The sequence below is a fragment of the Puma concolor genome, chromosome D1 (genome assembly GCF_028749965.1).
Source record: "Puma concolor isolate L17-30 chromosome D1, mPumCon1.1.hap2, whole genome shotgun sequence".
Classification (NCBI taxonomy): Eukaryota; Metazoa; Chordata; class Mammalia; order Carnivora; family Felidae; genus Puma; species Puma concolor.
In genome coordinates this window covers 49438836-49466533 of record NC_141676.1, presented here as the reverse complement: position 1 = coordinate 49466533, position 27698 = coordinate 49438836, and the positions used below count along the sequence as shown (strand labels likewise).

General features: G+C 36.5%; 1 protein-coding gene across 3 annotated transcripts in view; it reads right to left on the bottom strand.

Annotated features, from left to right (window-relative positions):
* SBF2 (SET binding factor 2) overlaps positions 1–27698 on the bottom strand; it is a 490797-nt gene that overhangs the window by 71594 nt on the left and 391505 nt on the right. For all 3 annotated transcript variants that reach the window (XM_086678004.1, XM_086678005.1, XM_086678006.1), the window contains exons 18-22: positions 15380–15550; positions 7224–7486; positions 4654–4826; positions 3528–3601; positions 1876–2071 (exon numbers count right to left, since the gene is read on the bottom strand). In XM_086678004.1, the coding sequence (XP_086534130.1) occupies positions 1876–2071; positions 3528–3601; positions 4654–4826; positions 7224–7486; positions 15380–15550 (877 nt within the window). The remainder of the gene's footprint in view (positions 1–1875; positions 2072–3527; positions 3602–4653; positions 4827–7223; positions 7487–15379; positions 15551–27698) is intronic.

Below are 27698 nucleotides of genomic sequence, written 5' to 3'. Positions count from 1 at the left end.
AAAAAAAATTCTAGGTCAGTAGGATCACAAAGTGATGTATTTCCATTAAGGGATAATTTCATTTCTGATAACTTTGGAGCTTTTCCTAAAATGTAAGATTATTCATAATAAACTCTATAAGTGTATAAAGAAAAAGAATTTAAGTTCTAGAATGTAGTTGTTTAATATGTAAGTTGTTTGTTTAATACATAGGTTGTTTACCTATGCTTATATAACATATTTAAAATTTTCAGATTTCTGTGTGTCATTAAAGGAGATATTTTAAATTAGAAGCCTAAAAAGAGAAACAAAAGAGGCAAATAAGAAGGTTTCTCTGATAAAAATAATTTCCCTAAATTACAACATTAACCCAAAAATTGACAGGAAAAAACAAGAGAACAATACAAACTTTCACAACTAAATATGTTTTCATATTTTCTTTCTTTAAAAGAAATAAATTAGAATAACTTAAGTGACCAAGTATCTCATATATATGTTCCAAATGTATGTTTGTGGCCATTGAGCTCGCAACTTGTAGTACAAAAAAAAATACATAAGTACTGGATATTTAGTGTCTTTTAAAATGACATTTGCTTTCAAATACAAATATAATTTATGTATAGTAATATGACAGGAGAGGGCTGAAAAAAGTTGTTCATTTTCACTTTTTCAAAATGAATATAACTATACCTAAGGGTCCATTTTGTTTACTGAATTTTATGAATTTTTTGCTTATTATATGATAAACACTCTTTTATGAACAAGATAAACCATCGTGATTCTATCTAAGCAAGGAATTACACAATTGTCAGATTTCAAAGAAACCGCATTTTATACATCCAAATTCCACTAACAAAAATGTACAGCACATATAGTACATATTCATTAAATGTTACTGAATGAATAATTTCAGATGAAGAAGGAACTTTAAGTGACCATTTATCCCTGGTTCTCAATCCTTACTATGTATCATAATCACTTCTGGGGTTTAAAAATGCACGGATACCTGGGTCTCCCCATTCCTAAAATCCTATTTCGGGTATTAATTCAACTGTGTAAGGGTTGGGTACAATTTGATAGTTTTTTTTTTTTTTTAGAACTTCCCAGATAATTCAAATATGTGGTCAAGGTGGAGGGAGAACCACTGAACTATCACCAATCAAGCCCAGTTCCCTACTTTTATAAAAGGGGACTTTTATAACTTTATAACTTAAGACTTAAGATATCAAGATTGGTCAACAGCAATCTAAATCTGAGCTTCTTATTTGGAGACCAACAGTTTTACCCCAAATCTTACATGCTTTCCCATCAACCACAGTTTACATAGAGATTACAGTGATTTAAAAAAGATAATTCTGACTTGATAGGGCATGCTATTCCTTTCTAATAAGAAAGACTGCACACAGTAGTGGAAAAGAGAAGTAGAGGCTGAGGGAGTTTAGTGACAGAAGTTGTTTGCCAAGAGGGAAATGTAGTTCGTTCGTTTGTTATTCATCCCTGTGATGCTTAGCATATCCTTCCACAAAAGGGATCATGTGTCTGGAAGACACAGTTAACTGTAGGACTCAGAAAAGTGGCATAAATCAGCAGGAGACATTGTGAGCAGCTACATACTATGACTCTCCTTAAGTCACAATATGCTTCCTCATGAAATTATGATTGTTTCAGTCACTGAACCATTGATGTACTGTTTAGAAGATACCCTTGGTTCTTTAAATTAGACTCTACAATCCAAATTATCATTAGCTTTGACAGACAAAAGTATTCTAAAAATACTTGGTGACAAAAGGCTTACTTTGAATCTGAAATGATCTGCAAATTACTGCACACAAATGGAATCAAAACTCAAGTAGCACATGTATATCCATGTTCTGATGGCATTAATATGAGTCATACCCAGCTGATCATGGGGAGTCCCTCTGAACAGAATTCTGTATGTGGTGAGGAATAAGGCTCCTTCTGCTGGCAGTAGCTGAGGGCCTCCAAGAAGGCCTCCAGTGGCTTCTTCTCTTCCGTCAGGGTCTAGCAGGACTCGAAGACCTTCACAGACGATTTCTTCTCCTGGCAGTAGAGCAGGTCTAAGAATCTTGGGCTAACAACAGAGAAGGTATTTTAAACACAAATCTTGGGGGGTTTCCAACACTTAGACCAAAGTTATCTTTTTAGTCACAGATCTAAAAAACCTGAGACAGACTGCTTAGGTAGCCAAAAAGAGAAAATAGATTTGGGAAGAGGCAGAATTGATGTTTTTGCATCCAAATGTGAAAAGATTTTTTGCTAATTAACACTAAAATAATTGGAAATCACTAAAATGTTTAAAATATCTATTCAATGGAAAGTTTTGCAAGCATTAAAAAAAATAACATAGATCTATACATACTGGCATGGAAAGATATCAAGGATACATTATTAAATTAAAGCAAGTTGCAGACCAGTATGTATATTTTAATTCCCTTTTCTGGAAAAAGAAAAAGTTGTGAGAAAATGAACCAAACTGTTAAAGGTGGTACTATCATGGTTAAGGGCAGAGGTGAGGTGGAGTTCGAAAAACCATGAAGGACTTTCACTTTGTAGAATGTGTATTTCTCTAATGCTTCAATTTTATACAAAGAACATTGTTACTTCTGTAAATTTAAAAAACAAATACTTAGAAAAATAGATGCATCTTAAAAAGGAACTGGCCTTCTAGACCTTTACTGAAGATTAACACAATAAATGTCCAAATAATGAACATTTACACATCTTGGGAAATACACAATCACATGATACACTCCTCTGAAGATACCAGTGCTAGAAAAAAAATTCATCTCTCCTGAAGATCTAATATGCTTATTTTTTACTAAGCAATAAAAACTACATAAATCAGTACTATTCTTTTTGTTGGCTCTAGGAAACTCTGAGCTAAATGTAAAGCCAAAGTTATAATGATCACTGTGTCTCAGATTTCTGATAGAATTACCTTTCTTGTCCATCCGGCTTCTGACTTTTCCTTTGAATTTATTTTTAATAGTTCTGTTATATAGGTAAGAGGGTCCTGACTGGTTTACAGACTGGTGCCAGACTAGCTGCAAAATAATCATCTGGGAGGCTTATTAAAGTATATATTCCCAGGCCAAGTCTCAGGGAACTCCAGTTTAGGAGGCTGAGGTGGGATTCTGGGCTCTCAATTTTTAATAGACTTCCCAGATGCTTGTGACGTATGCTTGTAATGTATACAGATTCAGGAACCTGGTATTTTTATGGTAACTCCCTTAAGTCCTTTTTTCTGGAAGTAGGCAGGGCATAAAATCTTGGCTTGGGCTTAGAAATTCAAATGTTCATAATTTATGCCCTGCCTATAAAAACTGACTCAACAAGAGGCTATTATTGCTTCTTTGCTGAATCTCCTATTCTACTTCAGTATCTGTTTTATGAGGATCTACATGATAAAACTGGAGTTAATCTTGTAAAAGGTGAGGGGAAAGTATTTTCTGGGGCACACCAGCCTATTGTTGCTGTTTTTAAGAAGAGATGTTATACCCTGAAAACATGTAGTCTAGAATAATTACCTTCTGTATCGGTGGGAGTCTTCTACTCTCTCGATGTACTGCTTCTAGGGTCTCAATGTGCATAGCTACAATTCCTAGAACAAGTCAGAGTATTCAAAATGAAAGAGCACAAAATAAGCAGAATACAAATCCTGAATATTTTACAATTAAAAACTAATCACAGTTTGGTGGTTCTTCAAAAAGTTAAACACAGATTTACCATATGATGCAGCAATTCCACTCCTAGGTATATACCAAAAAGATAAAAAAATAAGGACTCAAACAGATACTGGTATGTGAATATTCATAGTGGCCAGAAGGCAAAAAACCCCAAATGTCCATCAACAGATGAATGGATAAACAAAATGTGGTATATCCACATGGTGGAGTATTACTCAGCCATAAAAAGGAATGACATTGTGATACCTGCTACAACATGCATGAACCTTGAAAATATTATGCTAAGTGAAAGAAGTCAGACAAAAAAGGACTAATATTATATGGTTTAACTTATATGCAATATTTAGAAAAGGCAAATTCACAGAGATATAGAGGTTACCAGGGGCTATGGGGATGGAGAATAGGGAGTTACTGACTAATGGGTACAGAGTGTGATATGATTTGGGTGGTTAAAAAGTTTTGGTAACAGGGGCGCCTGGGTGGCTCAGTCGGTTAAGCGTCCGACTTCTGCTCAGGTCATGATCTCACGGTTCATGAGTTCGAGCCCCGCGTCGGGCTCTGTGCTGACAGCTCAGAGCCTGGAGCCTGTTTCAGATTCTGTGTCTCCCTCTCTCTGACCCTCCCCCATTCATGCTCTGTCTCTCTCTGTCTCAAAAATAAATAAATGTTATAAAAAAAAAGTTTTGGTAACAGTGATGATGATTGCACAACACTGTGAAAGTAATTAATATCACTGAATTTTATACTTAAAATAGTTTAAAGTGCCATATTTTATGCTACATATATTTTACCACAATTTAGAAATGTTAAAAAATTTAATTAGAACATAAATAAATATTATTGCTAAACTACATTGAAGACAAATATTGTAGGTATTATGCCAAAAAAAAAGTAAACCCCTAAAAACAATTCTCACCCAATTATCTCCAATATTCTGGTTCTCTAATTTAATCTGCAAACTGATTACCTGGTATCATGCAATGAAGGCTCTTGATATGATCCTGAGTAACTCCACTTTCTGTGCAAACCTTGTCAATAAATCGGGTAATGAATCGCACAACAGAATTGGCGATGTCATTATTCTCTGAATCTTCAAACCCACTTTCTGTATCATAGCTCTCAGCTACACTTCCTGCAATACTGAGAAAGTCAAGGAAAGAAATCATGGTCAGTACTCAAATGTAACAAATGACTAATCTATCACAGTCAATTTCCATAGCAATTTAAATTTGCTTTCATTATGATATTCTACTTGCCTGCATTCAAAAGCTACTGTCAGGCATTGTCCTTTGGACCCAGATTTGTTTTTATAGCAAATACCTTCTGTCATTCTCCTAAAAGGGAACTCAGGAACCACAGAAACTAAAACAAAAATAGACTCCTTCATTTATTATCTGATACTTGAACCTTCTAAAAGAAAACCCATAAAAACAACAACAATAAAAAAAACAGAAACACAAAACAAAACAAAAACCCTGTTCTCTCTTAATTACTACATAGAGCCAGACAAAGTAATATGGCTATCTTTGGCCTCTGATAACTGGGGGACATGTTCTCTGGTGGACAAAGTAAAGGAATTTTTCCCAGAATATAGCATATTTTTCCAAATGGAAGAACCAAACTGACCTATGAACCATTCTCTTGACAATATTTATCTTTTTGAGTGAACCACAACCCTTTTAGTCACTGTGAAGCCATCGATATTCTGCAGGTGATAAAATCATGCAACAGAAGGGAATAAATTTGAAATGGAGTAGATGTAAAAGCTCCATCCCTGTCCTGGCTGCTTATTCGGTTCCCACTATTCAACAGTTACTCCTGCCTCCATGCCTTCTTTTACACTGCTAACCATGGGAAAGACTCATTTGCCTGTTCTAACCTACTCAGTTCTCTTTCCTCCAAATTCAACCACATTAGCTGAATCAGCTTTAAAGAAGAGCTAAACAGGGAATATGGCCTCACATCATACCAAAACATTAAAGAACCTGAGTGCCTTAGCCGCTCACTAGGCAGACTTTCAAGGAGCATGGTTATCTATAGTTTGAAGTGATGAAGGCCCAGGTTACATTGTTCACATAAAATAACTCTCTGCGGGAATAAATAAGAGATCTGTGCAGCTGACTGCATGGTGCAAAAGACTGACTTCAAAACAACAAAAAGTAGACTAGCCTGGAAGACCAGAAGCTCTCAAGTGTTCTTGACAAAAATTAATCATCTGGGATAGGGGGATTGAGAAATTGGGGTCAGAGATGTGGGCTTGTGGATGAGTTTCTAAGAGAGTATGAAGAGCCTGGAAGAGGGATTGAAAATGGAAAGAGAGGAGAAGCTGCCTGAAAGAGTCTGAGAAGGATTTATGAGAGAAGAACTACCAGGATGTTAGAGCATCACTGAAGACCTAAAAGGTTAGAGTTTCACTACTGTTGGGTATGCAGTTCATTTATTCATTCATTTAATCACATGTTCAACCAAATATTTAGTGAATGTCTACTATATGCAAAGAGCTGGGGGTACAGCAATGAATGAATCATACAATAAGCAAATATATGAAAATAAATCGTTGTAGAAAGTGTCATGAAAGAAAAAAAATGCAAGGTAGGAGAAAGAGTGATGGATATGCTACTAAGATAAGGAAGTCAGGAAGGCCTCTCTAAGTAGATGACATATGACCAGAGAATTAAATGAAGTGAGGGAGTGATTGTTGTGACTATTTCAGGGAGAGTATTTCAGACTGTAGGAACAAGTACAAAGATCCTGAGGCAGTATTATGCTTAGAGTGTCTGAGGATTAGCATTAGCAGGGAGACAGTTTTACTGGCAGAAGAATGATAAGAAATAAGGTCAGAGAAGTTGTCAGGGGCCAAATCCGGTTAGGCCTTGTAGCCCATGGATTTATTCTCCGTGATACTGGAAGTCATTGTAGGGTTGGGAGCAAGGCATGGTTGAGGACACGATTATAAACAAATGCAATGCATACACTGAAAAAAGGAGGGCCGAGAAACAAATAATCACTTTGGCAAGAAGTTGATTAGTAATTTTCCAGACTGCTTTCTGTAAATTGCTATGGCAGAAAGTAACTGAAGGGCTTGATCTGTAGTGGGTGAGACATTTGAAATATCAGGTCACAAAAGAGAAGAGAATGTGGGAGATGGTTAAGAACAGTCAGATACGGGGTGTCTGGGTGGCTTGGTTGAACGTCTGACTCTTGATTTAAGCTTAGGTCATAGAATCTAGCCCCACGTGGGGCTCTGCACTCCATGTGGAACCTGCTTAAGATTCTCTCTCTCTTTTTCTCTCTCTCTCTCTCTCATTCCCACCCCCTTTCCCCTGCTCTCTCTCTCAAATTAAAAAAAAAAGAAGAATTAGATGAGGTGAAGATCTTTTAATATAGAAGAGTTGAAAAAAAAAAAGAGTTGAGCAAGTCTGAAGGTAAGGAAAATGCTTAAATTTTTGAAACATGTACAGGAGTATTTGCCCAAAATGGTTTATATTGTCTGCTAAGACAAGAATAGAAAGGTCTCGTGTGTGCACATTTTGGTACCTGTTTGTGACAATGCTGTTGCTTCCACTCTCCCAGTCGCCTGGTGCTGATGTTCTTAGGAGCTTATTCTTACTTGTATCCAATGGAACCAGCAGGTTCACCATGAGGTTTGCAAAATGAATGGCCTGACTGAAGACAGTGCTTTCCTCACGTTGCACCAGCTCCTGCTGAGTTGATTTGCTCAGAGAAGGCCAAAGGCGTAGCTGCTCGGCTGCCAGGTCCATTGCTGTCTTTTCCTGATATTGGTCATCTGAAAGCTTATCCTAAAAAAAACAATGCAAATCTGTGACATCACACAAGCTCAGAAAGCATTGAACATGTTTCAATAATCCATCTATTAAATAAATATCTATGTCTCCAAAAAAAAAAAAACATATAAACAAAACGTAACAACAAAACAAATTCTAGCCTTTTTCTTCCAGTTCCAGCCAATCTTGAGTGGAACCATGTGATAAATTCAGGGAAGCAGCAGCAAAGCATGGATGGATACATTTTGCACTGCTAACATTTCATTGCATTTATTTATCTCTATGGCTCCACCTCTTTCAAGCTGCTAATTATAACAAATTGCTAATGCAAAATACCTATAAATGAATGAATGCACTCCAGCAGCATTTACTAATACAGTAAAACCTTGGATTGCCCGTAACTTGTTCTGCAAGTGTTCCACAAGGCAAGCAAACATTTCTAATAAATTTTAACTTGATAAAAGCAATGTCTTGCAATATGAGTAGTACATGATGCTGAATGTCACATGATCACAACTGAGCCAATGGTTCTTCTCTCTCTCTCTTGCTACGGGATTGTGGGTGATCGTCTCCCAAGCTCAGATGCTTGGTCTCAGGTAGGAGTACTTGGAAGAAATCAGTGATTTTTCAGAATGTTGGAAGTGCCCACAACTGGCACTAGCGTACTTTTTGTCACTTCAAAGCACCTATGGACAGTTCTTTGCTTTTCCATACAAGCTTAGGAATGCTTTGCTTCATTCTAGGTCATTGGATAGATTCCTTGTTAAAGTTGCATGAAAAGAAAAAATTCCATGGAGCCAATAGATAGCAGTGATTCTGTTAGTGATAGTGAAAGTCATCCCGCACAATAACCTTTCCCTTCTTATCTCCCTCACACCAGCCACAAAGATTTTCAAAGGTAAGTGCAGGTTAATTTATTTTTCTTTATATTTTGTATTTTATTATTTTATATTATATTACAGTATTATAATAACTTTTATATGAATATTTTTGGGTTGTAGAACAAATCATCTGTTTTTCTATTATTTCTTTGCGGGAAATTTGCTTTGATATACAAGTGCTTTGGAGTACAAGCATGCTTCCAGAATGAATTATGCTCTCAAACCAAGGTTTTACTGTACTCTGATGCGTTTCTTCTCTTCTGTTGCTGGGAGGAGACAGAATGACCAAAATCACAAAAAATAGGGCTAATTTCCTTGTAAATGTGGGAGTCAAATATTATTAGGTAACAGGTATACAGGTGGTAATGAGACTTTTTATTTTTTATTAAGTTTTTAATTTTAATTTCAGTTTGATTAACATACAGTGTTATAGTAGTTTCAGGTGTACAATGTGGTGATTCAACAAGTACATAATACGACAAGCACTCAGTACTCATCATGATAAGTATGCTCTTTAACCCCATCACCTATTTCACCCATTCCCCCATACACCTCCCCTCTGGTAACCACCAGGTTGTTCTTCATAAAGAGTCTGTTTCTCAGTTTCTCTCTTCTTTTCCCCATGATCATTTGTTTCTTAAATTCCACATATTAGTGAAATCTTATGGTATTTGTCTTTAACTGGCTGACTTATTTTTTTTAGCATTACACTCTTTTTTAATGTTTATTTATTTTTGAGAAAGAGAGCAAGAAAGAGCGAGAGGGAGCACAAGCAGGTGAGGGGCAGAGAGACAGAGGGAAACACAGAATCTGAAGCAGGCCCCAGGCTTTGAGCTGTCAGCACAGAGCCCAATGTGGGGCTCGAACCCACAAACCATGAGATCGTGACCTGAGCCAAAGTTGGACACTTGACTGAGTCACCAAGGCACCCCTAGCATTACATTCTTTAGCTTTGTCCATGTAGTTGCAAATGGTAAGGTTTTATTCCTCTATGACTGAATAATATTTCACTGTATACATATACCACATCTCCTTTACCTATTCCTCAATCAATGGACACTTGGGCTGCTTTCATAATTTGGCTATTGTTGATAATTCGCTATAAACATCAGGGTGCATGTATCCCTTTGAATTAGTGTTTTTGTATTTTTTGGGTAAGTACCCAGTATTGTGACAGTGTGATTGCTGGATTGTAGGGTAGTTCTATTTTTAATTTTTTGAGGAACTTCCATACTTTTTTGCACCAGTGTGCATTCTAACCAACAGTGCACGAGTGTTTCCCCACATCCTTGCCAACACTTGCTGTTTCTTATGTTTTTGATTTTAGCCATTTTGGCAGGTATGAGGTGATATCTCATTGCAGTTTTGATTTATATTTCCCTGATGGTAAGTGATGATGAACATCTTTTCATGTGTCTTTTGGCATTTGTATGTCTTCTTTGGAGAAATGTCTGTTCATATCTTCTGCCCATTTACTAATAATTTGCTTTTGGGGTATTGAGGTTTAGAAGTTCATTATATGTTTTGGATAGTAACCCTTTATAGATCTGTCTTTTGAAAATATCTTCTCTCATTCTGTAGATTGCTTCTTAGTTTTGTCGACTATTTTCTTCACTGTGCAAAAGCTTTTTATTTTGATGTAGTCCTGATAGTTTATTTTTGCTTTTGTTTCCCTTGCCTCCGGGAACCTTTCTAGAAAAAAATTGCTATGGCTGATGTCTGAGAAATTACTGCCTGTGCTTTCTTCTAGGATTTTTATAGTTTCAGGTCTCACATTTAGGGTTTTACTCAATTTTGAGTTTACTTTTGTGTATGGTGAAAGATAGTGGTCCAGTTTCACTCTTTTGCGTTGCTGTCCAGTTTTCTCAGCACCATTTGTTGAAGAGACTATTTTTTCCTATTGGATATTCTTTTTTCTTCTGTTGAAGATTAATTGACCATATAACTGTTGGTTTATTTGTGGGTTTTTGATCTGTTCTATTGACCTATGTATCTATTTTTGTGCCAGGGCCATACTGTTTTGATTACTATGGCTTTGTAATATGACTTGAAGTCTGGAACTGTGATGCCTCCAGCTTTGCTTTTCTTTTTCAAGATTGCTTTGGCTATTTGGGGTGTTTTGTGGTTCCATTTAAATTATATGATTGTTTATTCTGGTTCTGTGAAAAATGCATAGCATTTAGTCTATTTACAATCACAGTAATTATTGATAGATATGGGTTTACTGTCATTTTATTACTTACTTGTTTGGTTGTTTCTGAAGATTCTGATCCTTTCTTGTCTTTCTCTCTTTTGTGGTTTGCTGGTTTTCTTTACTGATATATTTGGATTTGTTTCTCTTTATTCTTTGAATATTTATTAGCAGTTTTGATTTGTGGTTACCATTAGCTTTGCATATAACCTCTTCTGCATACAACAGTCTATATTAAGTTGATGGTCATTTAAGGTTGAACTCATTCTTTACTCCTGGCCTCCCCATGTTTTAGGTATATGGTGTCATATTTTACATCCTTTTATTTTGTGATTTCCTTGAGTGGTTTTTTATAGAAATATTCATTTTAACTGCTTTTGTGATTCCTACTTTCCTACTATCACTTTTGGTCTTTCTTTTCCTCTCATGGAGAGGAATTTAGTATTTCTTGCAGGGCTGGTTTAGTAGTCATGAACTCCTTTAATTACTGTTTGTCTATCAATCTCTTTATTTCTCCTCCTACTTTGAACGTTAGCTTTGCTGGATAGAGTTTCTGTGGATGCAAATTTTTCCCACTCAGCACTTTGAATAGGCTATGCCACTCCTTTCTGGCTTGGGAAGTTTCTGCTAAAAAAAACCTGGTGATGGCTTTACGAAGTTTCCTTTGTATGTAACTGTCCTCTTTTGTCTTGTGTCTTAATATTTTTGCTTTATATCTATATTTTCCATTTTAATTACAAGATGTCTTGGTGTGGATATGCTTCTGTTAATTTTTTTTCAGGGTTCTCTATTCCTCCTGGATCTGGATGTTTCCTTCCCCAGATTAGGAAGTTTTCAGGTATCATTTCTTCAGGTAAACCCTGTGACCCTTTTCTCTCTCTTCTTCTTTTGGGACTCCTATAATATGGATTTTATTATGTTTGATGGAGTCACTGAGTTCCTTATTCTATTCTAATTTTCATGATTCTTTTTTCTCTCTTTTGTTGTTCTTGATTACTTTCCATTACTCTGTCTTCTAGGTCATTAATTCATTCCTTTGTTTCCTCCATCCTGCTGTTCATTCCATCAAGCATGTTTCTCATTTCCTTTATTGAGACTTTTATCTTTGCTATATTATTCCCTATCTCTGTGTTAATCATCTCACTGATGTCCTCCACTCTTTTCTCAAATCTAGTGAGTATCCTTATGATCATTGCTTTAAATTCTCCACCAGGTATGTTACTTAAATCTGTGTCACTTAGATCTCCAGCTGTGGCCTTGTCCTGGTTTTTCATTTGGGACAAATTCCTCTGTCTTTTCATTTTGTCTAAGTCTCTGTGCCTGTTTCTGGCTGTTAGAAAAGTTAGTTGTCTCCTGTTTTTTTAGGATAATGGCTTTATGAAGTTCTGTAGTATCCTGCAATGTAGTGTCCTCTATTTTCCCAGCCCTGGTGCTTCCAGATACCTCCAGTGTGTGCTGTGTGTGGTCTGCTCTTGTGTCCTGGCTGCAGTGCATTGTAACTAGGTATGCTCTGGTCTGCTTGTGAAATCAGGCCTCTTGCTGCTGCCACCAGAACAGAGTCCTCACAAAACTTACAGATGGGGATGGTATTGGCAGGGGTTTGAGCTGGTCCTCTAGGGGAGGAGACCTACCAGGTTGGGGCTAAGAAGGCGGTTCCACTGAGTACAGGGGGTGGGGCTTGGAGTAAGAAAATTAGGTAGCTGCACTGGTTCCCACAGGTGGCTCTGTGTTTATGCTGAGGGCCAGGGAAGGGAAATGGCACCTGCCAGCTCCTTTGTTCCTGGAGGGGTCTCTGTGAATGCTGCCTCTGTGACATACTCTAAGATGAACAACTAACCTCCCCACTGTGTGTCCCAGGTTTTTTCAGATTACTGTTTCTATGCAGTATGTCCTTGGGCTGTTTGGCCTGCTTTTTCTCCAAGAGCAGCCCCAGTGTCCTCTGGGCTCTCACTGAGCCAAGTCCACTGGCCTTAAAACTTCATGTTTTAAAGCTCTTCTGGTTGCAAGAATTCAAGAAATTGGTCCCTCTCACTTTCTAAGCCAGTTCTATGGGGATTTGTTTTCCCCATGCACGCCTGGTACGCAAGCTTGTCTCTTACTCTTCTGTGCAACTGAAGCTTCTGGGCTACCTCAGTGGCCATGATCTGTTTCTCTTCCAAGCCACATCTTACACTTCCTACCTTCTTCAATGTGCCTTCTTCTCTATCTTTAGTTGTGGAGTTTGTTTTGCCATCTTCAGATTGATTTCTGAGGTTTTTAGATGATTTGATAGTTATCTAGTTGTATTTGTGGGACAATGTGAGTCTATGGTTCTCTCCCACCATCTTCTTAAAATCCTCTTTCTTTTTTCTTTTTGGTATGTCTGACAATGGGATTTTAAACAGGAGTTTCCTAGTAGGCTGAAAAGTTAGGTAGAGCTAGTATATCTAGTCTCACTTGTTTTTAAAAAAAATTTTTTTTAACATTTATTTATTTTTGAAAGACAGAGAGTGAGCAGGGGAGGGAGAGAGAGAGACACACACACACACACAGAATCCAAAGCAGGCTCCAGGCTCCAAGCTATCAGCACAGAGCCTGATGTGGGGCTCAAACCCACAAACCGTGAAACCATGACTGGAGCCGAAGTCGGATGCTTAAACGACTGAGCCACTCAGGTGTCCCTAGCCTCACTTGTATATAATCTGTGTATCATAGAGAGACTTCTTTAGAAAAGAAGACAGAGAAGTAGTGACATGTGTTTGCTCTACAAATGCTTTTGAGATATACCTCTGTACACTACATCTGCTTTTAAAAACTATCAAAAGCACCATGCCAGCCCAAATATTTCTGGACCATGACCTCAAACTAATTTGCATCTGCTATAGTTACCCCTTACCCAAGTACATTTGGTGTTTTGAAAGAAAAATCTGAGTTTTACATTAAATTAAGTAAACAATTCACACTAGCAGTGTAGAATAATAGTTTGGAATATGAGATGTCAGCTATTTTTTAGTAATGTTTCTGTTCTTATCATACTCAAGAATAGACAAATAATGTTTAAAATTACATGAGATATATAAATATTTGAATACTACTATGTAATTCCTGTTAGGTATCTAAATTCATTTATCTCACATAATACAAGGTCAATTTAAAATATGTGGTGATGTAAGAAACAACAAGTGTTGGCGAGGATGCAAGGAAAAAGCAACCCTTGTGCACTATTGGTGGGAATGGAAACTAGTGCAGCCACTGTGGAAAACAGAATGAAGGTTCTTCAAAAAATTTAAAATAGAGCTAATTTCCTTGTAAATGTGGGAGTCAAATATTATTAGGACACAGGTATACAGGTGGTAATGATCCAGTAATTCCACTACTGGGTATTCACCTAAAGAATAGGAAAACACTAATTTGAAAAGATACATGCATTGATATGTTGGCATTATTTATAATGCCAAATTAGGAAGCAACCCAAGTGTCCAGTGACAGATGAAGAAAGATGTGGTGTGTGTGTGTGTGTGTGTGTGTGTGTGTGTGTGTGTGTATATATATATATATATATATATATATATATATGTATATATATATATTATTCAACCATAAAAAAGAATGAAATCTTGCCATTTGCAACAACATGGATGTATCTAGAGGGTATAAATGCTAAGTGAAATGAGTCAGTCAGAGAAAGACAAATACCATATGATTTCACTTATATGTGTAATTTAAGAAACAAAACAAATGAACAAAGAAAAAAAGAGACAAAAAAAATAGGCTTTAACTATAGAGAACAATGTGGTGGTTCCAGAGGAAAGGTGAGTGGGGGAATGGGTGAAATAGGTGAAGGAGATTAAGAGTACACTTAATGTGATGAACACTGAGTAATGTATATAGAATTACTGAATCACTATATTGTACACCTGAAAATAATATAACAATGTATGTTAATTACACTGAAATTTAAAAAAAATGAAGTAAAATGGAGGGTGATGGGAAGGATCATCAGTAATGTATTAGCCCAGCATGTAGAATTAAAAATTACTCTTAATAAAAAAAAAAAATTAAAATATTACTCTTAAAGTGAATCAACATTGACAATCAGCCTTTAATCCTGGTTTAAGTTCAATTAATAAGGTTGGTAATTTCTAACATTTATTATTTACTATGTGTCAGGCACTTTTGAGTGCCCTTTACTTGTATTATACATCAAAGTCTTACAAAAATTCTATCTACTCATTTTACCAATGTGGAAATAAGGCACAGAGAAGTAAAGTGATTGCCTAAGACCAGACACTTAGTGAATGACACTTTAAAATTTCAGAAAATTTAAACTCCTTTTTCAAATTAAAAACAATTTTCTTGTTTTAAAATATTCTGATATTTTTCGGAAGTATAATTGATGCTGATAAAATATGTAGAAACATATAGAATATTCCTAAAAGGAGAACTAGACTTATTGCTGACATACTTTTGAGAAGAACTATTGAATTTTACATTTATTTTAGAGTCATTTGACTTTAATTTGACATTTCTTCAAAAAGTTAATTGCACAAAGACATCTGCCCAGGTCTTTTCATTTTCTTTTCTCTGTTCAACTTCCTATAATTGTTTCAAAAGGATTCTTATTTATTAAAATATAATAAAACAATTCTAATGCTAAAGAACTATATTAAGAAGTTATTATGGAAAAATGTAATATCAGAAATCCACACAGTAAAGACGGTCACGACAGGATTCCCTAAAATGAAACTTAAATGTACTGGTAGAAAGTGCTTGGGTTTCCTTTTGCCCTGGGGATATATGAATAAGCTTTCCTTGAAGCCAGATCCCAGTCCCACACCAGCACGTTTCTTCTCTTACCTTTTGCTTCAGATATGGGGCATGATTGTCTTCCTTGGCTGAGAGATACAGAGAGCGAACCTGTTCCTGCACTGCACTGTAGAAGGTTGTCTCCCAAAATTGCTGATTCGTCCAAATGGGGTGGTCCTGCACACAGGTGTAAGCAAACTGGCTGACTCCAGGGGCCAGTTTCTGTGAGAACACACAATACATATCATCACAGGGCTGACCAAGTCATGAAGGTTCAGAAAATTACAGGGGTCATGGTTGATCATAGATGTTATCAAAGTGTTTACCTAAACAATACCTTATGGCAGTACAAGCTTAGCAATCAGCAACCTATTCATTTTTCTCCTTTCTTTTTTTAAACATATTAATTTTATAGCTGGCAACTTTGGGCTTCCTATGAAATCCTTTAGGGTCTCAGTCTCTTCACAGACATTTTAGCATCAGCTAGAAATCGAAGTTATTATATGAATTAGAGAATGTATGAAAAGTACCTGGCACTTTGGAGTTGGTAGCTCTTATTACAATTAGGATATGTGAATGAAATCCATCGTAACCTAAACAAAGCTTCAGATAATTGAAATTTTTTTCTACTTGGTTTTAGAGTACATTTTGCTGGGGGGGAGGCACTAATTAAAATGTGAGTGAACCCGCAGTGTGGCCTTACACGCAGAATGAGGGCGTGTCATGCATTTGGGACTCAAGAAGAATTACACCCTCCCTACTGGTCACTCTAGCCCATTACCTCCCCACCAAGACTGCTGCCTGCCTCACATACTCCCTAGCAGAATGTCCTGCACTTCAATGGCATTTTCTGGTAACCAAGACTGGTCAAGGGAAGGTAATCTCAAACCAAACCTTCCTTTCCAGGACTTCCTGCTGGGCTTCAAAGTAAGAGTAAACCTTACTCTGTGATTTACAATAGAAGGAAGGAAAACTAACTCTGCAGGCACTTGAGGCACTTCATAAATATTTACATATCTCACTTAATACTAAATATAAGATGCACCTTATTATTGCCAATTTAAGGAAGAGGAAACAGAAGTTCAGGGAGGTTTAAGTGATTGCCTAAAGCCAAATAACAAATTACATAAGTAGTAAAAACGATTTTCAAGCCCAAAGTTTGTTTGGTTCCAAAGCCCCTGCTCTTTTTTGTATACCAAACTGTCTTGCAAAAAACATCATCATAAAAGAAGTTAAGTACTAATTAGCACTGCTGTTTTTTTCCTGTACTTCAGGGTTTTGTTTCCCAAAGTAATATTCTGACTTGAAGGATCTGATATGATTTTAATTAACATTGTATTTTTACTTTCACATGTGATTCATATTGTCAGTTCCAGTTAATGATTTAAATAATCTTTCCATAGCTACTGGCTTTCATCTCTAAAGGTTAAAGGTATTTCAAAAATTTTTTAATCGATAATTTCTCAGCAAACAGCAGGTAATGTTCTCAATAGACAATTTTTGTTCATTTTATTTTTTGGAATTGAGTTCATCTGTTTTCAATGAGTAGGACTAAGGTTTCTGATAAGGTTTTTAAAGCAATTTAATAAGATTACTTCTCCTCTTTTGGAATGTTGGACAGTGAAGATTACTATTAAGGTTATATATATAAGAGTTATGTAGCAAAAGTTGGTTCATTTCTTAGGATGTATAACAGATGAATAAGATACCTGGTAAAAATGATATTCTAATACATGCTAATTTCCTTCTTGGTCTAGAGCAGACTAAACCTAGAACTGGAATAGGCACCATGCATACCACGAAATGTAGTACCTATTTAGTTGGAAGCGGGATGGCTGTGATTTTGCCTATGAGAGTCTATGTATTTCTGTATCACATGTGTAAGTCCCTTTCAAGCTAGGACTATGTACTGCTGCTGAGATGATTGACTATAACTCCCAAACAGGTGAGTATAAGTTGAGATTGGCTGTAAAACAAAAATCAAGAGTTCTCCAGAACTCCCCCAGAGGGAAGCTGCATGAGGATCACTGTTGATCTTCATAATGCCGATATACTCCTTTAAAACACAGTTACCATCTACCATTGGGGAATCATGGGCAAAATGTGTGTGGTTCTGCGAGTACGTAAGCAGAAGTCACAGACAATGTGAATCCCACGTTCCTCCTATACTCTGCTTGTAGATACTTGGGATGTAGGTTGCACTTTTTTTTTTTTTTTTGCTCTGCAGCACTCTAAGGACTAATAATGATGTCAGTAGCAGTGCACAGACCTATTTTGAAAGGGATTTTAGGGGTGCCTGGGTGGCTCAGTCAGTTAAGGATCTGACTTCAGCTCAGGTCATGATCTCATGGTTTGTGAGTTCAAGCCCCTTGTCAGGCTCTGTGCTAACAGCTCAGAACCTGGAGCCTGCTTCGGATTCTGTGTCTCCCTCTCTCTCTGCCCCTCCCCCGCTCACGCTCTGCCTCTGTCTCAAAAATAAATAAACATTAAAAAAAAAAAAGAAAGATTTTAAAGGCATGAAATTCAAACAAGATAAAAGCATAATTCTCAGTTGCCTCTCCTGTAAGTATAGTCAGAAGCAGCACCATTTCTTACAAGTGCAAGGTAATAAACAGCAGCTCTTAAAATTTTTAAATTTTAGAGTTCCGAAATTAATATAGATGAGCTCAGAAAAACAGAGCTCTTAGCAAATCCTTATCAGTTTCTCACATAAAGTACTTTTAGGATCATCAACTAACCAAAAAAGCTATTATTAACTTTAGATCTCTTATTACAACTTGACAGAGTTCCTTAGGGATCTGAGAGCATAATGAAGCCCTGACTTTCCTTTTCAGAACTTTTCTTACTGATGCTGCATATTCACTTTCCTTGGCACATATGACTTATTATCTTCCTATTTATTCATAAACTAAAAATGAATATGCAAAAACTCTCCTAAATCTTCCATACAAAAGTGGCCTGTATATATTCCAAGATAGAGTGACAGTGGCTCAAAGTATCAGCACCCACAACTGTTTCCCAGGTGAGACACTGTAGCGGGGGGGAAGTGATTATAGGATACTTTTTGGTGGCAAGGCAGTCACACATGGCTATGGCATCTGATATATGCATAATAAATCATTAATTCCCAAATACTTCAACTATTATTATTTTTCCAAATATGAAACCTTCCTCCTTCCTTATGGTTTCCTGCAATGTCTTTCCAACCACAGGCAAGGGCCACTGTGTCCCTCACTGTTAGGATGGGAGGGCCAATGCACTGATGGGCAGGTGTGTTCTTAGGACCAGCAGAGGGCAGTAGCACCTTATTCTGCTTACATTCTATCAGGGCTTTAGATAGGAACTGCAAAAATGGAGCTTTGTAGTCTAGCTGGTCTTGGGTGGTAAGGTGAATGCTGCATGTCTTCACTGTGTATTTGCGAGACCCTACAAAAAAAAATGGATTTCCCCGAGGTCATACAGCAAGATGAGTAGAAGGGATGAGAAATAAGGTTTTCTGCTGTTCAGTATCATTTTTGTAAGATATAAAAATTGAGATATTCCACAAAACTATATTATAATTATCTGGAGAAGGATACAATGAGATTGTTTAGAGTCTCCAATTCACTATTTCTATAACAGTAGTATTTGTAAACAAAGAAAATAAGCACCTATCTATGAAACTATCTCCTGATTCTAATAACTTCTTTGAAGAGAAAACTTTCCTATGATAGTTTCTCAAATTGGCCCATATGCCATCTTCATGACCTTTTGTTTTGTACAAACATGAGACCCAATCCACACTGAGAGTGCAATGGTGGTGGTGGTGGTCATGGTAGGGAATGCTGTTGTCAAATGACAGCTCTCTTTCCCTTTAATTTTGGCAACAATATTTATTTTATATTTCCTAATATTTTTTTATGGTTCTGTCCTAAAAAAACAAGTGATATTTTGCCATGCAATTTTATGAGATGTTTAAGAATATGTTGACTTCCTTCCTTAGCTAGAAAAAAACAATAGCCCTGAAGGTACTAGATTAAATAAACAATGCCATTCATTTTCCACAAAGCATTCAAAGGAAATTCAGCATGGGATAGGGTAAGGAGAATAAAATTACCCGGCTTACCAACCAGCAGGCCAGATTCAAATCTAAATAAATGGACACAAATCATTTCAGAGATGAATTGGTCAAGGGGAAGGTTAAGATGTCAGTATGAGGGGTCGGTCTAAGGTCTGTCTGGCTAGACATGCTTGTTCTCCAGGCCCAAGGACCCAGTTAGGGGGCGTAGAGGGAAACCAGATTTCAGGAAAAAAGCTAGCTGGTAGGATTGATTCCACAAATATGTAATGGTCTTAAAGAATAATGCAGAATACAAATATTTATTGTTTAAGTTGCTGGGTATTTCGAATCTACCTCTGATACTGGAATACAAGTATACTGCATTGCACAGTTTGGGGATGGTGCCAACCAGTACTTTTATGATTTTACACTGGCCTGACAAGGATTATATTGTAGGTTTCATTTTACCCCTTACTGATGCTTCTCAAAGTATACAATTTATATTTCATTGACTTATGCAACATTTAATTAAACTACATAATTGAGAAAAAACACAACAAACTCTTTGTAAACATATAACTCAGAAGGGGCAGAAACAGAGTGGCTTATAATGAGTATATAGGACACTGTGTGCATTAGTCATTGCAATTTACAGAATGGTAAATCCAAAGAGTTAAAAAAAGGGTGATTGTGAGAATCTACTATAATTTTTTCTGTTCTGCTACCTTATACTCTAAGATTGACTAGTGCAAGTAACCTCAATTCCATAATGGTCTAAACCTCTCCCAGATTACTTAGAAGATTCAGGCACACAATTTCTGCACAAGAAGTACATTCATTCACCAGTATATTCATCTGATGTGCCGATTTCAGTAGTTAGAACAACAGGGTTGAAGTCCTTAACCATTTATCCTTCTTTTTTTTTTTAGTTTATTTATTTATTTACTTACTTACTTTTTAATGTTTATTTTTGAGAGAGAGAGTGAGTACGAGTGGGGAAGGGGAAAAAAAGAGAGGGAGACAGAATCTGAAGCAGGCTCCAGGCTCCAAGCTGACATGTGGGGCTTGAACTCACGAGCTGTGAGATCATGACCTGAGCCGAAGTCAGACGCTTAACCGACTGAGTCACCCAGGCGTCCCTATTCATTTATTTTGAAAGACCGGGAGTATGCGTGTGAGCACGCACACACAAGCTGGGGAGGGGCAGAGAGAGAGAATCCCAAGCAGGCTCCAGGCTCCAAGCTGATATGTGGGGCTCGAACTCATGAGCCATGAGATCATGACCTGAGCTGAAGTTGGACGCTTAACTGATTGAGCCCAGGTGTCCCTATTTATTTATTTTGAAAGAGAGAGAGTGTGCATGTGAGCATGTACACACAAACGGGGGAGGAGCAGATTGAGAATACCAAGCAGGCTCTGTGGTATCAGTGCATAGCCCAGTGTAGAGCTCAACCCACGAATCGTGAGATCATGACCTGAGTCAAAATCAAGGGGCTACCCAGGTGCCCCTAACCACTTATGCTTCTAAAGATTCTCTGTATTAGGTTGCTTAGTAAATACTAAGAGAAAATATTAAGAGATCAGATGTCAAATCAATTTTGACTTTGACATTTGTAGGAACAAAATACAAGCTTGTTGTCAAGTCCTTTGCCTGGGTTTGGTATTCTTAATACAAGATAGGATCCAAATCTCCTACCTCCCCCCCCCCTTTTTTTTTTACAGGTTTTAAAACTTTATTTCTATTTTTATTTTAAAGTTTATTTATTTTTGGGAGAGTAAGAGCGAGCACAAGTGGGGGAGGGGCAGAGAGAGAGAGAGAGAGAGAGAGAGAGAGAGAGAGAGAGAAACACTGAATCTGTAGTAGGCTCCAGGCTCTAAGCTGTCTGTCAGCACAGAGCCCAAAGTGGGGCTCAAACTCACAAGCCGTGAAATCATGACCTGAGCCGAAGTCAGATGCTTAACCAACTGAGCCACCCAGGCACACACAGGTTTTTAAACTTTATATAAATATTACCATATTATGTTTTCTTCTGCAGTTTGTTTTTTCACATATTATGATGCTAGACTTATTCAGGTAATAATAGTATATAATAATAATTATTAAAACTAATCTACACTGATCTTTCACTATGTACACTTATCAACTTACTTAGTCTTTATGCAACCTTATGATTCACTGAGATTTTTACCCCTGTTTTAAAGGTGAAAGAACTGAGGCACAGAGAGTCAAGTATCTTATCCAAAAGAAAACTGTCAGGAAGTGGTGGAACTAGAGTTGGATTCAAACCTAGACTGTCTCTTAACAGTTTCAAACCCAGAATCTGTTTTCGTAATTACTGCACAATTTAACTACGGTATGGAATTCCATTACACGAATATGTAGCATTTCCTTGCTCCTGTTAATGGACATTTGTATTGTTTTCAACTTTTTGCTATGTTAAATAACAGTGTATAAACATTATCACACATGTCAACTGTCAACTTTGATTATTGGTTTCAGTACCATTTAATAGTGCCTGGAAATACTTGAGAGGGGCCTAAGAAATATGATAATTAATTCCCACTGTTTTCTGTACAAATAAATTTTGGGGTTATTGATACATTGGCTATTTTTCCAGTGAGAAATTATTTCATGCAAATCTTTTACAAATACACTACTAAAAAAATAATTCTTTAACATCAAATAGCTAGTCAGGTTTTGAATTTTTTACTACCTTATAAATGTTAAAAGTTTTTTTTTTTTTTCACAATTAGTTTGATTCAGGAAGGACCCAAATATGGTCCATATATTACTATTAGTTATATCTCTGAGTTAAGTTTTAATCTATAGGTTCCTTTACCACCTATCTCTTTCTCTCTCTTTTCTGTTTTTTTTTTTTTTTGAGAGAGAGAGAGAGAGAGAGAGAGAGAGAGAGAGAGAGAGAGAGAGAATGAAAACAGGGGAGAGGGACTGAGGGGGAGAGAAGAAAATATTAAGCAGGCTCCATGCTCAGTGCAGAGCCTGATGCAGGGCTTGATCCCATGACTGTGAGATCCTCACTTGAGGTGAAATCAAAAGTTGGATGCTTTACTGATGAGCCACCGAGGTGCCCCTCTCTCTCTTATTTTCCCTCTCACTTGCAATCTATTTGTTGAAGAAACTGGATCATTTATCCAATAGTTTCCATTAGTCTGGTGGTTGTTGACTACATCCCAGTGGTGTCATATGACATACTCTTTTGTCCTCTGTATTTCCTGAAAAGTTGCAGTTGGATCTAGAGGCTTGATGGGATTCAGGCTTGACTGTTTGGCAAGAATACTTCATGGATGGTATTACTATATATGGTTGTTTCTTTTTTGTGATGTTAAAGGTTGTTTATGGTCAATGCTTATTCATTAATCATTAGGAATAATCAAATAGTGATATTCTCATTCTAGCATCATTTCCTCATTTATTAGAGTATTTCTGTAAAGAGAAACTTCCTATTCATCAACTGTTTGGTGACCTGAACATGTAATTTGTACCGGATAAATACAAGATTTTATCCCTTCATTTATCAGTTTTAAAAACAATGCATTATTTTCTAGCATCCATGACAGTTGACCAGTTTTTCTTTTTTTATTCATATTTTTCTGAACTCATGGATTTTTAAAGTTTATTTATTTTGAGAGAGAGAGAGAGCATGGGAAGGACAGAGAGAGAGACGGAGAGAGAGAATCTCATGCAGGTTCCACACTGTCAGCACGGAGCCTGATGTCGGGTTTGAACCAATGTACTGTAAGATCATGACCTGAGCTAAAATCAAGAGTCAGACACTTAACTGACTGAGCCATCCAGACACCCCTGAACTCATGGATTTTAAAACATATTTAAGTATTCTTAAACCTGTTTGGGAACAAAGCAAAATAATCTATCCATAAGTGTTTACTGTAAACTCGTGCTTTTCATTAACTCAATACCAAGCACTATGGGACCTCTGTCTACAAAGTGCTTATAATCTATATGGAGAGACAAGAACTCCACATGTGGAGACTGATGCACCTCATAATGTTGTTTATAACAGCACCGTAAATCAGGAAGATTAAGGGCCTGATTGGGAGAACATAGTTAGCAAAGAAGTGAGTAGATACACATCAAGGTGTTTTTTCTGAGGTGTGACTACAAAAGGAACGGAAGAAGAAAAGCATCCGTGGGTCCCAGCACAGGAAATTGAGGAATTTGGTGAGTCACAGATCTCACTATGTGTACTTGCAAATGCCCTAAAAGCTCAACAAAAATGTTTATTATGGCGTTATCTTTAATAGCTATACCCCCTCCAAAGTTAGCAGTTTTAATGCCTAACAATGGAGAAGGAAGGTTAGGTAAATGACAGAACATTATTAACACCAAAGAATATTATTCTGCCATTAAAGTAGTTATATGGTGATGCTTATATGAAAGAAGTACTTATGCTACATTTAAGAAAATCAGCCAAATATGCTATGATTGTATCCATAAGTATACAAAGAGTGGGAGGAAAAAGGCAAAATGAAAATGAAGTAAAAGTAGTAGAATTTTGACAATTTATTTTCCTTCTTCAAAAATAATTTTAAGGGCTCTTTTTATTAAATATGGCAGATTAGGGGTGCCTGGGTGGCTCAGTCAGTTAAATGTCCGACTTCAGCTCAGGTCATGATCTCACGGTTCATGGGTTTGAGCCTGACGTTGGCCTCTGTTGTGACAGCTCGGCACCTGGAACCTGCTTCGTATTCTGTGTCTCCCTCTCTTCCCTGCCGCTCACCCCCGGACTCACGTTCTGTCTCTCTGTCTCTGTCTCTCTCTCAAAAATTAAAAAAAAATAGTAAGTGTGGCAGACTGAATAGTCTTTTGTTCCTCAAACCCCACTGAAATGACCACAAAAGGAAAAAATGGCAAAACATACAAGAGCAAAGAGAATGAGAAAAAAGACAAGAGATCAGGCAGATTAATAAAATTTTAGAAGTCATGAAGTGGATTTATAAGCAGTAGCAAATTCTGAAGAACCGATAAGCTGAAACGCCACACTACTTAGAGAAGGAAAAGCCCCCTTCACACTTTAAAAAAGTGAATTTTATGGTACATGAATGATATCTTAATTAAAAAATGGAAACAACTCAAATATTCATCAGTTGATGAATAAATATGGTACAGACTTGCAATGTAATATTATGTGGCAATAAAACATATGAGATACTGATACATGCTATATACCATGGATGAAACTTGGTAACATTATGCTAAGTGAAAGAAGCTGGTCATGAAAGATCACATGTTGTAAAATTTCATTCATACAAATGAAATGTCCAGAACAGGCAAATCCATAGAGGCAGAAAGTAGATTAGTGATAGCACAAGGCTCGGGGAATGGTGGAATGGGTAGTGACAACTAATGGCTATGGTGTTTCTTTTTGTGGTAATGAAAATGCTTTAAAACTGATTGTGGTGTACACCTGAAACTAATAACACTGTGTGTCAACTATACTCAAATAAAATTTTTTTTAAAATTGATTGTGATGGAAGAAAGTATCTAAAAACCACTGAATTGTATAGTTTAAATGGATGAATTGTATATGGCATGTGAATTACATCTCAATAAAACATTAGAAAAAGGTTGCTGACAAGAAGAGCTGGGTAAGGATGTGTGGAAACTACCTGTTACCTTTGCAACTTTCGGTAAATGTGCAAATACTCTAAAATACAAGTTTACTTAAAAAAAAAGACAAAAATGATATAGTATGCTGATACTAGTCAAAAGAAAACTGGAGTGGCTATGTTAATAGAAGATTTAGATTTCAAAGTAAAGAATATTAGTGCAAATAAAGATAATTTTCTAATGGTAAAGAATTAATCAAGAAGACATAAAACCCAAAGTACTTATGTATTAAGTAAGAAAGCTTTAGAATACATGAATGAAATCTGATAGAAAGGCAAGGAGAAATAAATACACAACTATAGTTGGAGATTTTAATCTCTCTAAATACTAGAAATGTAAGAAAAAAATAATCAGGAAGGATATACTATCAACTAACTTCACCTGATTTGATTTTTTAATAGCACAATAGCAAAATATCCATGCTTTTCAAATGCATACAAAACATTTACTAAGAAAACCTGCATTGTGGGTGATAAAATAAATCTTAAGGAGGGCACTTGTTGGGATGAGCACTGGGTGCTATATGTAAGTGATGAATCACTAAATTCTACTCCTGAAATAATTATTACAGTACATGTTAACTAACTTGGATTTAAATAAAATTAAAAAATTAAAATATACATATGCATTTTTAAAGGGATTCAAATCGCACAAAATATATTCTCTGACCAAAATGGAATTAAATTAGAAGTGTATTATGCTAAATGAAATAAACCAGGCAGAGAAAGACACATATCATATGATTTCACTCATATGTGGAATTTAAGAAGCATAATAGATGAACATAGGGGACGGGAAGGAAAAATAAGATAAAATCAGAGGGAGGCAAATCATAAGAAACTCTTAAATACAGAGAACAAACTGGGTGTTGCTAGAGGGGAGGTGAATAGGGAGATGGACTAACTGGGTGATGGGCATTAAGGAGGGCACCTGTTGGGATGAGCACTGGGTGTCATATGTAAGTGATGAATCACTGGATTCTACTCCCAAAACCAATACTACACTGTATGTTAACTAACTTGAATTTAAATAAAAAAAAAAAAAAAGAAATCAATAATAGAAAGTTAGCTAGAAAAATCTCCAAATATAGAAACTAAATAATTCATGGATCAAAGAAGAAATAAAAGGGGAAATTAGGAAGTACTTTGCACTAAATGAAAGTGAAACATATCAGAATTTGTGGGATGGCACTAACCATTTCTTTGGGGAAGATTTACAGCACTAAATGCTTGTGAGAGAAAAGAAGAATTGTCTCAAATCAATGACCTCAGCTTATACTTAGAACAATTAGAAGAAAAAAAAAAAGCAAATTAAAGTCAAAGCAAGCAAAAGAAGGGAATTAAGGTTACAGCAATCATCAGTGAAACAGAAAATAGAAAAGTAAAAAATACCAATAAAACCAAAAGCTGGTTCTTTGAGATTCATAAAATTAATAAACCTTTAGTCAGACTGATTAGAAATAAAGACAAAATTACCAATGTCACAAGTAACATTACTAAAGATTCTACAGATATTTAAAACAAATCATAAAGAAATATGAACAACTTTATGTCAACAATATTGACTACTTAGATGAAATGGACAAACTCCTTAAGAAATAAACTACCAAACCTCACTCAAGAGGAAACATAACTTGAATAGGCCCCTATCTATTAGACACATTGAAATTGTAGTAAAAAGTCTTCTCACAAAGAAAGCCCCCAACACAAATGGCTCCACTAAAAACTCTCTCAAACACTTAAGAAGGAACTTGCACTAATTCAACACAAACTCTTCCAAATAATTAAAGAAGACTGTATACCTCTCAACTCATTCTATGAGTGTGTTATCTCTGATTAAAAAACCAGAAGACATTACAAAATTATATCAATATGCTGCATGAATATAGACGCAAAAATTCTAAACACAATTTTAGCAAATCAAATCTAGCATATCTTAAGAGGATAATACATTATAACCAGCAAGTGGGACAGTTGCAAATTCAAAACAAGGCAATGGTGTAATGAGTGAGGGTGGAAGAGGCATGAATTAATGGTTCCAATGCCCAGGCCCTTTTGGCTTGGCAGATTCCAGAGATGAAGTGACAAATACAAAGAGGCTATATATTTACTCCAAATAGCACATGTTCTTTTTTTTTTTTTTTTAATTTTTTTAACGTTTATTTATTTTTGAGACAGAGAGAGACAGACCATGAACGGGGGAGGGTCAGAGAGAGGGAGACACAGAATCTGAAACAGGCTCCAGGCTTTGAGCTGTCAGCACAGAGCCCGACGCGGGGCTCGAACTCACGGACCATGAGATCATGACCTGAGCCGAAGTCGGCCGCTTAACCGACTGAGCCACCCAGGCGCCTCCAAATAGCACATGTTCTAAAGTAACCTTTATTTATCCATTGATGAAATTGAATATTGTTCCTAGATAAAAATAATAGGGTAGCCACTCTGAAAATAGCTCATACTTCTTGGAGTCCACTTTATCAGAGATTAAGGGAAAACTACCTTTCTAGGACTTGGGGTGTATTTTCAGTGATGTGAAGCAATCACTATAAAGCAATTTTTATAGTGTGCCACTAAGGTCTAAAGTGGGGGGATCAGTACAGTATAAAAATATTAGGACATTGGATTTGGCAATGATTTCTTGGATAGGACACTAAAGGCATAACAACAAAAGGAAAAACAGAC